This window comes from Vicia villosa, unplaced genomic scaffold, assembly GCF_029867415.1.
Source record: "Vicia villosa cultivar HV-30 ecotype Madison, WI unplaced genomic scaffold, Vvil1.0 ctg.001217F_1_1, whole genome shotgun sequence".
Taxonomy (NCBI): domain Eukaryota; kingdom Viridiplantae; phylum Streptophyta; class Magnoliopsida; order Fabales; family Fabaceae; genus Vicia; species Vicia villosa.
Genome location: NW_026705539.1, coordinates 34,384 through 48,343, shown reverse-complemented (window position 1 = coordinate 48,343; position 13,960 = coordinate 34,384). Strand labels below are relative to the sequence as shown.

At 29.5% G+C, this 13,960-nt stretch overlaps 1 protein-coding gene across 2 annotated transcripts; it reads left to right on the top strand.

Annotated features, from left to right (window-relative positions):
• The first annotated feature begins 4,730 nt into the window (after positions 1-4,730).
• Positions 4,731-13,666, top strand: LOC131634059 (MADS-box protein JOINTLESS-like). Of its 2 annotated transcripts, none has more exons than XM_058904740.1 (9): positions 4,731-4,980; positions 5,161-5,356; positions 10,572-10,653; positions 12,308-12,369; positions 12,460-12,559; positions 12,734-12,775; positions 12,869-12,910; positions 12,988-13,097; positions 13,271-13,666. In XM_058904740.1, exons 2-9 carry the CDS (start codon positions 5,175-5,177, stop codon positions 13,287-13,289), a joined length of 639 nt encoding a protein of 212 aa, XP_058760723.1. In that variant the 5' UTR covers positions 4,731-4,980; positions 5,161-5,174; the 3' UTR covers positions 13,290-13,666. The 2 variants fall into 2 exon arrangements, with proteins under 2 accessions (XP_058760723.1, XP_058760722.1); XM_058904739.1 differs by having other exon boundaries at positions 4,732-4,964; positions 13,271-13,663.
• The last annotated feature ends 294 nt before the right edge of the window (positions 13,667-13,960 follow it).

Here is a 13,960-nt window from a genome sequence, read left to right as displayed (position 1 = left end):
GAAGTTGTAATGCCCTTTTTCATGTTTACTCTGATTATTGTTTAATATTTATACGGGATATTAGAGGGGTGTTAAAGCAATCATCTATCCTCCTTGACTGCTCGGATGTGTTATCTTCTCTCTCATCCTTATTTTATACTTTTGTTCTTTCAATTTATTATGGATAATGTGTGTCTTAAGTGTGGGGGAGGAAATCATTTACTTGTTTTCCATTTAGTTACTTATTGTCTTATGTTAAAAAAAATTTAAAATGCATGTTATTTCTTTGGCTTCTGGGTTACAATTGTGAGTAATATATGTTCTATTGATTAAAGAATTATAGTGTGATGTGAGTAACTAGTTGTGCATTCTTGGTATGTTAAGTAGGATTATGATCTAAATTGTGCATCATTTATGGTAGATCGTTACCCTTATAAGATTTTGAGTATAATAATGGGTAATATGTTTGTCAGTCTCTAGAACTTGAATTTACTATTGTTAAAAAAATTATTTACTTGTACACACTTATATGAAAAAGACAAGTTATTTTTGTCGTGTTTTTAGCCACTTAGACAAAAAGCCAACCCTGAATAATATCATTCTTTGTTTGAAAATCCCTTGAGGCTGTTTATCTCATTCTTTAGTTAAAACTCATTACAAGCCAAAAAGTGAAAAACAATGTCATCACCTTATTCAAAGGGTTGAAAGAGTCTTGTTTGGAGTTGTGTGGTTTGAATAATTATAGTTGTGATATCTGATTCAAAAAGTTGGAAAAAAATAAATTTTAAAAAAGGGAAAAAATAGTAAAAAATGAAGAAAAAAAATGAAAAAAGAAAAGAAGGATGTCATTGCATATTCTTTCTGGAAAAAAGAAAGAAAGAAAGAAATGTGAAAATAGAAGCGAAAACAATTACTATAGAGTTGTTGTTGAAAGTGAATAAAATATTTTGTAATTCAACTCCCGCAATTTCTTTCAAGTCACTTTTATCTCTTTGAATCTTAGCCTAGTACAACCTGAATAAAAGTTCTTTTGATCTTTGTGTGCATGCATTTCAATTGTGGATGTTAGATTATTTTCAAGCTTATGGTAATACTAACTTTCATGTTATGCTTTGAGTGTAAACAATTAACCTAAACACTTGAGAGTTGAGAGAAATTTTATCCTGTGAGGATCTTGCTGCTTATGATGTACTCTTTGATAAATTGTCATCTTATATGCTATAATTGTTACAAAAAGTTGCTCACTAACACCATATTCATGAAGATTAGAATTAGAATTTTGCTTGCACTTTGTAACCTGAGAACCTTTGGAGTCACATGTTTTGTTTAGTTCTCATTTTTTTGGTTTGAATTTTGAATTTATAATTTTGCTCAGAGTACAAAATCTCAAGTGTGGGAGAAATTGATCAGTGCATTTTGATTCACACTCCTCTTCTATTGTACTTAGGAAACTCTGTAGTTTATTTATTATTTTTACTATTTTAGTGTGTTTTTATATTTGAATTATTTGTACCTTTATATTATTTTCGTACCTTATTTTCAGCTTGAATTGTTATTTGATACCTTCACGCAGACCATAACTTGAGCTAAGAGAATCAAATTGATGCGTTCAAATATTTTTTGGAAAGCTTAAAGGATAAGCTACAAATTCCATGTTGAAGATAAAATCTGATTTGGAATACATAAGGTTTGAATAATTCTTTTTAGTTTCAGACTTAATAAAATAATTAGTTTTGGGTCAATTTTTGTAATTTTTAGGTCAATTGCTCTTTAAGCCCGATTCTCTTGTAGTACTTAAGTGAGAACGCAATGCTACAGTGATTCTAAATTTTGACGATAGAAACATGGTTTTGTACGATGTTATGGAGAACTAATCCCGAAGGAGAATTCTATTGCTTACGAGTTCAATCTCTTTGAGGTTATTTTAATTTCAATTTAATTTCTATTTTTGTTCAATTCTCTCTCTATGAATTCATTTTCTTAATTCGATTGTTGCGCATAAGATAGAATTGATTAAATTTGATTGTATGCATGTTCCTAATTTTAATCGCGTGTTAACCTAACTTATTCCTTAACTTTGCCTAATCTTCATACTGTCATGCTTAATGAGGTAAACAGGAACATAAGTCACATGATATTGATATCGTTTGTCTAATTGATTTCATAATCGAATACGACTGGATCCGCTTAGGAGATTGGGATTACAATAGCCAGTGATAAGCCAAAACCCGAAATAGTAGAATTAGCCCCTTTAACTTATTCATAATCAATTATTTTAATCACATTATTAATCGAAATGAAACCCCAATTGTTATAATCAGTTGGTTAAATCATTTAAGAGTCCTTGTGATATGACTCGAGCGTCGCTACCCTAAACTTCAATTTTATTTACATCTTTTTGACCCGTGTGCGACAACGAATCAATATGACTCAATTTTTGTTGGGTCTTGCTAACTAGTGCCCTCAAGACAATGGTTAAACATTCCAAAAAAAAATTATAAAAAATTTAACATTTCAATTTTCGAGGCATTAAATATGCAGATTACTGAGATAAATTTACTATTTTTAAAGTCTTAACCATTGCCCTGAGGGCACTGGTTAGCATTTCCATTTTTTTTTTTAACAATCCAAACTAATTCAAATCGACACCGTATTAATTTGGCTTGGTTCGATTTTAATTTTAAATGTCAACCGAACCATACCAAACCACACAAATTTTTCTCTTGTGATTTAGATGATTTTTTACATTAAAATGGCCTAAGCCGCTCTGCAAACACTCATACTCCTAGGATGTTAGTGACTTAACTAACTAGGTCATTAGTTAGTTAAGTTGGTTTCTTAACCAACAAGGTATTATAAAAAAACTTTTGTAACTTCATTTTGAAATTAATTCCTTCTCCCACAAGTTTCAACAAATCAGATACACAAATCTCATAAATTTTTAGATTTTATGTGAAATATATCATAGAAAATTTATGTTAAAATATGTGTGTTAATAATAGCATTAAATAGAAAAAGTTCAACCTATATCCAAATTTGTCACCAAAATACCCAATACACGGAAGTTCTAAATTAAAACCTGTCTATGGGACCACAAATGAATGGCTACCAAGACTGTACTATATGTCTGTGTAGTGTTCTTTCGATATGTTATCGATGCAAGTTGCAATTTGTCTTACATGTACGGAAATCAATTTACCAAGTATAGGAAAAATTAAAAAAACTGAACAAATATTTACACTTTCAAAAAATATCTTATAATAATATCATGCAAGAGCAAGAGTGCCTTCGCAATAATTTATCAATAAAAAATTATATTTTGAAAAAATCAAATATTCAGACTATTGTATTGAAAAACTGTGAATATACAATTTTTTTAAAATTTAATAATTGTTAGTTACTTTTTTTTAATTAATATTATTATGATACATGGGGAGCGGTGGAGCTTGGGCCTTAAGGGCGTGCTTCCTTTGAGGTCCGAAATTCGAAGGAGTCCGGGGCCAATTTTCGGAGGTTACGTGGGGAGCCTAAAAAACTTCTCTCGAGTGGATTAGTCGGCACGGAAGGAAGGATACCACTCTATTAAAAATATATATTATTATGATACATAAACCTTATTAATACTAATAAAAATATTTATATACTTAGCTAATTTATCTAAATTCAATAGAAATTGACACAAAAAAATTATTTTTTATCTTTTAAAAAAATCAAGTTATATTTAAGAGATTAAAAATAATATATTAACAAAATTCATTAATCTATCATATCATATCATCAATTTAATTTTTAAAAATAAACGTGATTTAATCGAACACACGTTGTTGTTTGGTTGATAGAATAAGCTATTTTATACTGTCAGTATATATATATATATATATATATATATATATATATATATATATATATATATATATATATATATATATATATATATATATATATATATATATATATATATATATATATATATATATATATATATAATTTAAATTATATTATATTTTTTAACTATATAGGTCCTCTAACCACTAATATAACTTCTTTTTGTATTATTTTTATTGGCTGTAATTTTTTATTTCTGTTTTTAGATTCGAGTACTATGATATTCAATAGTTTGTACCAATATATTTTTGCAACTAAAAATATCTCATAAAATATTTATAAATTTAAAAATATTTATATTTTAAAAAAAGTTAATTTCATATAAAAAAATACTTTTACCCTCTACCTCTTTCACATTTGTTGACAAATCAAAATATTTTTTTATCATTACCAACATATCAAATAAACTAGACCACAATATACCAAATTAATATAAAACACCTCCAAACTCAACCTTAATTCCTAAAAAATTAACGGAAAAACAATCATAAACTCGGTAGAAAGTCTCATATATGCAGCTTTAACCACCTAAAAATTATATTTCAAATAATGAAAACTAAATTACATGTAACAAATAAGTGAGAGAGAGACAAATTCGGTTTAATCTCCAAATTACAAAATATAAGATATCCACTCCTAGCGAATAATAACCCTGTACAAGTTTTTTCTAGAACATAAACTATCTTGTAGAAGCTGTAAATAAAATCGTACATATCATTAATTTTTATCACACCCCTTTTGTAAAATTTATAATTATTTTTCTTTGTATTGCCATGTCCTAATCTGTTCCTTCCACCCAACTTTAATATGATAAGATAAAATGAGTACTTGTATTTATTAAAAGTAGTAAGAAAAATGGAATACAAAAATGGTATCGTACGGAAACAAGAAACAAAGACAGGAACATGACTATGAAAAGAAAGGAAACAACCTCACCCTCACATCATTTTTATTATATCTCAATCTCAACTTGCAAGGAATCCTAAATAAACAGTTCCCTTCCAATCTCTATAAGATAAACTAGTTCGGTTTATTCTTGTAACTTCCGCTTTTTCTCTCTCTGTCTTCTTCATAGTTCATAAAGTAACCTAAATTTTGAGGTGAGTGCAGTTTAAGGTACAGATACAAATTAATTAAAATATAATTATTATTTGCTGAGTTTATATTTTCTCGAATGCTTCTTGTAGATCGAATCTTGCTTTGTTTCATATTTGAATAAATGAATCCAGCACTTGGATCTATGCACCACTATTTTTCAAGTTTTGTATAGATGTGTAACGGTTAAATTGTTTGTAGAGAGGAGAAATAATATGACTAGAAAGAAGATACAGATAAAGAAAATTGACAACATCAGTTCAAGGCAAGTGACTTTCTCTAAGAGGAGGAAAGGGCTTTTCAAGAAAGCTCATGAGCTATCAACTCTCTGTGATGCAGATGTAGGTCTTCTGGTTTTTTCTTCTACTAATAAGCTCTTTGAGTATGCTAGTTCAAGGTATTTTTTCGGTTCCAATATCACTATAATTTCTTATATGTACTGACGCATGTATGTATCTATCTATATATCTATATAATTTTGTTATGTTTCTGCCCTTTAATATAAAGAGAGAAAGAGAACTAGAGAAATAATATTGCTTTGCCACATTTATGATAAATGATTAGGGAGAGTTATGGTTTTTGAGTTTAGTATTGATCAGAGAGACTTACTATTTATGGAGTATTTAATTTTAAAAAAATAAAATCAGTCGTTATTAATATTTTCGTTTTATCGATAGTTAATTGGTTCAATGGTGATTTACAGTGAATTTGATAGGTCAATCCCCAGCGATAGTTAGTATGGATTAGTTTAGTTAAACAAATGTAATATATATCTGTCTATATAGTTTGATTTATAATAGTAATATTTATTAAACTTCTCTTTCCTTTTATGAGTGGTACAAGTTACAGCTTATTTGCTTTTCGGATTTGTAATTTGTTCGATTGGGTCACCCCTAGTGCGATTTCGTAATCAATTGCTTATTTAAAAAATAAAAAAAAAAAGTTAATTTTTTTCCCAAGTTAGGAAACTATTGACTAAAATGTCTTTAAATTATTGTAAAATCAAGTTATTTTAATTAATATTTAAGAGTGTTTTTTTGGCCCAGAGCATTTGTTCTTACTATCAATTTGATTAGTGTAGTTTTTTAATAAGCAAAATGAAATTTAATAGGAGTACATAGATAGAGTCTCCAATCCATTACATAAAAATGCAGCTAATCACTTTGAAAGTACAACAAGCGCATTCCACCAATTTGCAAATGTAAAATAAGAATTATTTTTAATCTATTTATAAACTAATATGTTGCATAACCGAGTCACAACAACTCACACAATATAAGAGAAATGTATTAAAATGGAAAAATAATAGAATAATAGTGTATTATGTTTGAAAATAAAAGAAAATTATGGAAGGATGAATATTCTAATTCCCTCGAAGTCAAGCTCGTACAAAGAATAATATTTTATGTCCAAAAGTAGATATACTACTAAGAAAAATACATATAAAAACGATTATGAAAGACCTATAATCATGGTTGACGGCCCGTTGTTACTTAGTGTGTGATTGTAAGTGGATTATTTACCTATAAAATGCAGTAGTAAACAACAATATCAACAACAACAACAATAGAAAAGACAACAAGAATGACAAAAACAACAACAATAACAAGAAGAACAACAACGACGACGACGACAACAACAACAACAATAACAAAAACAAAAACAAAAACAATAAAACAGTTAAACATTAAATCTCAACAACAACATTAAACATTTTACCTGACATAACAACTAACATTGTTAACTGGAATCCATACTTTCCTTGTTTCATTCAAGTTGGAGAAGAAACGACGAAATTCTAAAATATGTTAGTGAAATTATAAATGATATTTTGGAGTTTTATATATGGAAGAAATAATGTTTTCGAACTTGGTTTAGTAGATAAAAAGAGTCTCATAAATGGAAGATGATGTTTGAAGGTACACTTCTCTAAAAAACACTTTTAATCTTGGACGGGAAATACATTTTACCTCGACTAAAGAAAAGAGGTAACGAATGAAGTCATAAAAAGTAAACACTTAACACCTCAATTTTTAAAACACCGAGGGATAAATTTATTTACGCAATGGTTTGACCTCATTATATGCACTTTTATTATTTACAAAAATAGCGCCTCATATATCTCGGTTTATTAATAAAACCCATGTGTAAGTTAGATTGTTTTTTTTTTTAAATTAAAACTTGTTACATTATTTACACAGAATAATAAAATAAAAATTAATTTGTCCATGAAGATCACATGTTAGATATCCAAATCCTTAAACCCAAATATTTTCCCTGCTCTTGCAATCAATCATAGAGAACTCTTCATTGCAAATACTCATGCAAACCTTAAAATGGAGGATGTGGATAGTTTGAAGCGCTTCATGATGTTTAATTATCAATTTTTGATATTTAGAATGCTTTTATAATGAAAGTTTTTTATGTTTCACGCGGATCACTAATCATAGTGTCTTGAGCGTTGATTGTCATCAAATGCACGACAAGGATTTGTTTAAGGACAGTGATCAATATCCTCAATTATAACGCTAAATTATCTCTTCAGTTTTGTTATAAACTAAGGTGAAAAATCTTAATTTTGTTTTTACATTACATTGTTTACACAGAATATTAAAATTTAATATTACAACAAATTCATATTCTTGGAGAACAAATCTTTGATGTAAGGAGCTATTTGTTTCAAACATTGGAAAAATGTTATATGGATGGAATGCATCCAACTTTTAAAGAAGATATCTCTTCTAACCATTGAAAAATGTTTTTTTGCACTTGTATTCCATCATTTAAATGTTTTTTTTCATCCAAATTTTAAAGAAGATATGGTTTTATTTTTAAAATGTGGCGCACATTGATATCTCTTCAAGGAGCCTTTTGAGCTATTTAAATAATATATGTATTTTCAACGTATCATTTCCAAATTTTGTTTCTTCAAACCTAGTTTCAAAGTCTTTTCTTTTCTTAAAAAATGGATGAAAATCTTTTGTTCATTATAAAAATTTGTTGATTTGGATGATTTGAAAGACAAAGGTTTTGATCTAGGGAAAATCATTTCCAAAAAAGAGTTGAATGGTTACTTTGACATTCTTCATGATCCCATCTACATTTATCTCGTTAAAGAGTTCTCGTTAAATGCCTCCGTTGTGCCAACTAGTAATGATGTTGAGGTAAACTAGTCATATGTAAATGACTCTCCTATCACCATTACTCCATCACTTATTTCTCAGACAATGAACTTTGAAGAGGAAGGTAGTTGTGTTGAACATTATAGATTCAACCATGTCTACTCAACCCACCTTCACCTAATTTATGTCAACAGAGATTATAAGCCCACTAGTCCTGCTACTCTACTCCCAATTGCAAAAGTTTGATTTCAACTTCAATTGTCAAATCTCTGTCCAAGAGAGAAACTAATGAAAACTATTATTTGGGATGACAAACATCTCTTGTTCTTCCTTATCCACAGAGTCAGAGTTAATGTTCCTCCTACCATTTTTAACTGCTTAAAGAAAATGAATTTCCTCATACCATATGGAAGAGTTTTTCTGAATTTTTCTCTCTGTTAAAGATAGCTAATAGGGATAATGTTGACATTGAATAGAGTCAGAAATTTGAATATGTGAAATAGTTATATGTTGTCCTGCTTTTTTTATTATCAATGAAATATTTCCTTTTTTATTATTGTCTATTCTTGTTTATTGATATAACAAAGATTTTGAGAATTACTAATTAACCAAAGAAAAACTTAGAATCTAGAAAGACGCCAAGTGAGATATCATTGAAAAAAAACATTAAATAAATGAATAGGGATTCGAATCGAGACCCCTTATAGCTATATTCTCTTGGTTTTCTAAAAAACTATTTTCTAAAAAAAATTGAGGGGATAAGTTTATTATTTTTTATGGATAAAACATGGCGCTCAATTATATCTATGTTACCTCGATTTTTGAGAAAACCAAGGGAATAGATTGTTTATTTTCTTAAAAAACAAATCAAACATTACGCTCCGAGGACCTATACTCCCGGTTTTTAGCATGAGGTGAAAGCTTCGTCATAAAAAGTGTTATTTGTAGTATGGTAGAAGATGAAATTTGTCCAAGTTCGTCTAACTTTGTCGGGGCAAAAAGAATGAATATAGAGCATTATATATTGGAAAAGTTTATAGCACGCTACATACAACCACGGTCGTATTAAACAACCGTTGTTGTATGTCTTTTAATAAAATAAAAAATGTCGTAGTAGAACAACAACAACAAGATTCAATCTCATGACCATGCACCACTTTTCACCACAGTTGGAAGTTTCAACTATGGTGAAAAGTGGATTAAAAATATGTAAAAAAACAAAATTGTTGGTGCTAGGATTCGAATCCATGACCAGGAGACACTTTTCGTCACAGTTGGAAGTTCTCCCTTAAGCGTACAATTTTAACATTGAATTTGGGAGATAAATAAAAATAATATATTTACGGGGGTAAATGACATAAAATTTTCACATTTCAAAGTGGAAATCCAAATTTTTTATAGGGAGGTAAACCGAATCTCGCTTATATTGCAGAGGATAAAACAATATTAACCCTACTTTTTTTAGGTCTTCCTCTAACTCTAGCGGTTTAACTATCCCCATCTAAGTTACTCTACTTACTACCAAACTCACGAATTTTTTCTCTACATGTCTAAACCACCTAAGTTTAGCTTCCACCCTCTTGTAAACAATAGATGATACCCTAATACTCTTTTTAATATTATTATTTTTAATCTTACCTTGTTTAATGTTACCATACATCCTCATATTTTCAAGATTTAGTTTATTTTAGTGTTGGTTTTATATAATCCAATATTTTATTCCGTACAACATTGACATTCTCAAAGATGTCCAATGAAGTTTTTCCTTTAGTTTGAGTGCTACTTTTGTATCATATCAAATACATGAGGCCCTCATCCATTTGAACTTCCTAGATTGATTTTAATGATTTACATCTCCTTATATTAAAATTGTATAACTTGGGGTAGGATAAGATCTTCTATTTATTTCTTTAAGGTTGAAACAATTCTCATTTTGTTAAACTTACATTCCATATAGTTCGTCTTAGTTTTTTTTGTTAAAATCAAGTGTGAGTGGTTAAGTCTCATATTGACTAAAAATGATGGAAGTGTTGGATTTATAAGAGAGTAGACCCATATACATGATGCCTTGTTCGATGAAGGAATATGAGTTGGATCCAAGACTAGTGATGTGGGTGACTCACACTTGTGACAAGATTGTCAAATGGTTATGTTGATGACAATTGTAATCATCAAAACCATTTGAAAATTTTACCTACGCAGCACATATGAACATAAATTTTAGACATACACTTCTAAGTCATGTCTCGAAGTATTCAATCTCTCATTTGATTCCTGCTTAGACTCCGAAATAAGATTATATCATCTAAAATAATTTGAGTCTCATTGTTTACTCTTGAATGTGTTCTATAAATATATCCAAGACTAAATTAAATAGACAATTTATGTAAACCTTATTTCCGAGTATTTTTATAGTTCTTAAATTTCATGAGCATCGATCATTTATTCACAGGAAACTAGATCGTAATGCAGTGTGTTTGATGTTTTTAGCATGCAACAAATAATTGAAAGGCGTAATGGTTGTTCAGAAAATCATAGATTAATGGGGCATCAATCTACGGATCAGTTTCAGGTAAATTAACTTCAACTTATTCTAATCTTCTTGAATGATGAATCCATGATATATATACATTAGACAAACATATTCTTTGACAAATTGAATTTGGAGTATTTTCTGACATCTACAAATCATGAACACACCTCTAAAATTAGACATGTCTCACTCTTCGACATTCTTATAACAAATTTCAAATAACTCATAATAATATTTTTAATATTTATTTTTTCATTTTGACACTTCTTAAATCGGTGTTTAACACCCATATAATATAACATTGTAAGCAGAGCCGACCCAAATTGTCACAGCATGAACTTTAACGCCAATTTTTTTAAAAGGACAACTTCTTTATCCATCCAATTTTTTAGGCACAACCAATGAAAAGAGAGAATATAAATTTATTTAAATTTTAATTTCGTTTTTAATTGGCATCATGGGGGTGGTTAAGATAAAAGAGGAGAGAGACAATTTTATTTTTAATTTTTAATTAATAAAAAAAATGTGATTGGTTGTGTGTAAGTACAGGTTTTATAGTTGTGTCTATTTTCTCATAAAAAGATGGGTAGTGTACCTTCAACCAATCAAATGACACCATTTAATTTATACATATTTAATCATGTATTAAATAATACAATTGTTTGTTGTTTTTAATAGGATTATCCCCTATAATTTTAAAATTTTTAAAATTCTAAGTCTTTTTCCCTTAAGAGGAAAAATTACCCCTTATAAAATATATTTGAGTTTGACCCTAACTCATCCTTACAAAACCAGCCAATGTGGGACTTTAGGATCTTCCTAGGGGTATTAGAGTTTGAGCTAACTCATCCTTACAAAACCGGTTGGTAAGGTGAGGAGTACACCCCCTCAGAGTTTGACCTAACTCATCCTTACAAAACCAGCCAATGTGGGACTTTAGGATCTTCCTAGGGGTATTAGAGTTTGACCGTGAGGAGTACACCCCCTCAGAGTTTGACCTAACTCATCCTTACAAAACCAGCCAATGTGGGACTTTAGGATCTTCCTAGGGGTATTAGAGTTTGACCTAACTCATCCTTACAAAACCGGTTGGTAAGGTGAGGAGTACACCCCCTCACGCCCAGATACCATATTAGAGTTTGACCTAACTCATCCTTACAAAACCGGTTGGTAAGGTGAGGAGTTTCCCTCTATATATATTCTTTGAAAGCTCTATCTCTAGCCAATGTGGGACTTTAGGATCTTCCTAATAAGGGGAGTGCCCGGAAATTGTAGGGAGTAATCCAAAACTTTTTTTTAAAGGGGGGAAAATCAAAACTCGCCTATATGATAGGGGTGAATGACTATTAATCTAATAAAATATGTATATTATTCTTCATATAGAAACTTAGGCCTCAATTTTTAACTGATTTCAAGTAGTTCAACTGTGGTAACCTCTTGAACATTTATTCATTGGCTCAATTTTATTTTTGCTTTAGCCCTAGTAACATGTTGGGCCGGTATTGACTGTACATTGTCCGTTATCTTAGAAGTGTCGACATGTGCGCGTCGAAGTGCTTGCTTCGTAGTGTTCTGGCGTTTACTAGTATTATTGCATGATAAAGGAAGACAAGGAAAATTGCATTTGAGAATTGTCATTGATATTAATTTACTAAGAAAAAGTAATACAAATTTTTTGAACCTTTGTTTACAGATTGAGAGTGAGTCCAGCAACACACTGCGTAAGAAATTAGAAGATAAATCTCAAGAACTGAGGTACAGTGCTAATACTCTTAATACTAACTCGGAGCATATATATAATGAATGGCCAAGTGAATTGAGAGTTAGTTTCCACCTTCAACACAGGCAAATGAATGGAGAAGATTTGCAAGAATTGACAGTACAAGAACTCCAAAAACTAGAGGCTCAACTCAGAAGAAGTTTGTCCAGTGTTTCAAAAGTGAAGGTTTGTGGCTTACATTAATCATGCACTAGTTCATATCTCACATGGGATTCAATTAATCTACAATCTTCATCAATATTCGATATAGAATGATTTAGATTATTTGGAAATGTATTCATCCATCCATCCATGCTTCTGACATGCATGTATCATGTATGATACATTGATATGTTTCAGGATGAAAAGTTTATGCAAAGCATCAACACCCTTAAGAGAAAGGTAAATGCTAAACCAAAAACCTCTCACACTGTCTTATAGCTCTCCACTCTCTGGTAGTCTGGTACAACTTTTTTGATTATATTCTCCATACAGGAAGTGGAACTGATCCAAGAAAATCAAAGATTGAAGCATGCGGTAAGCTTTTTCAAACTCTTGTATATATTTGATGGATAACTTGGAGCAGCATAGTATTGATGAAATGTGAATTTCAGGTACCAGACCTGATAATTGGACAAAGGCAACAGTCGTTGGAATCGGTTATTAGCGGTTCATCTTATTTTCTTGATCAAGACGATGGCAGTGACACATCTCTCAAGTTAGGGTTAGTTATTTTCCTTTCAGTTTAACTATATATAGTATTTTGTTAGTGTTAGAAGAATTTTACCTTAACAGAAAGTTTAGATTATTCTATCTTATTAGAGGTGTTATAAAAACTAAGAAAATGGTTTTTAATAAGTTCTTCTTCATTTATGTTAATCTCTCAATGTATTGCAGGTTAACATTACATAATTAAGTAAATGAAGTTTTGTTTAGAGGACTCTGAGAAGAAGAAGAAGATAATGGTTTCGCTTCCATTCTAGGTCGCTGATCAAATCAACCAAATAAATCAAGTACAGTAACTTGTTGTTTAAAAATAAGTCATGCAATTTAATAAAAATCTAGATAAGGAATATGAGGTCTTGCTTGTAATATTGTATGTCCAATTGTTCCATATTTTCTTATGGAAAAATGATTCACCTAAAATGTTCATATTTATTCCTAAGTTGATGTAGTTCTCCAATCACTATTTAATGTTACAAAAATACTTTAAACTTATTAGAAGAAATTCTTTTTTCAGAATTATTATAAGTAAAACCTAACTATTTTAAAATTATTTAATGCTAATTGTTCATAATATATTAATTTATTTAATTTAAAAAGAATATAATGGTAGTGTACACTGTCTGTGTAAATCATTATTACACATACAATCAATTAAAATTCTAATATTTGCCAAGTCTTTTCAGTATTTTAAAAATAAAATTGTGTTTTAATTAGATACATGATGGTTATTGGTTGACAGTATAAAATATTTTACACGGTCAATGTACTACATTTTTTCTCATTTAAAAATATTAATAGAGATAGTTCAACGACTTTTCTTTTGGACATCAAAAGACATAATTTAATAAATTTAACATAATT

Bases quoted from the DNA above. Each gene is read 5' to 3' on its own strand.
- LOC131634059 (XM_058904740.1), top strand. From the start codon at position 5,175: ATGACTAGAAAGAAGATACAGATAAAGAAAATTGACAACATCAGTTCA. The intron at 12,560-12,733 runs GTTTGTGGCTTA...GATATGTTTCAG, and splicing joins CCAGTGTTTCAAAAGTGAAG to GATGAAAAGTTTATGCAAAG. The intron at 12,776-12,868 runs GTAAATGCTAAA...TTCTCCATACAG, and splicing joins TCAACACCCTTAAGAGAAAG to GAAGTGGAACTGATCCAAGA.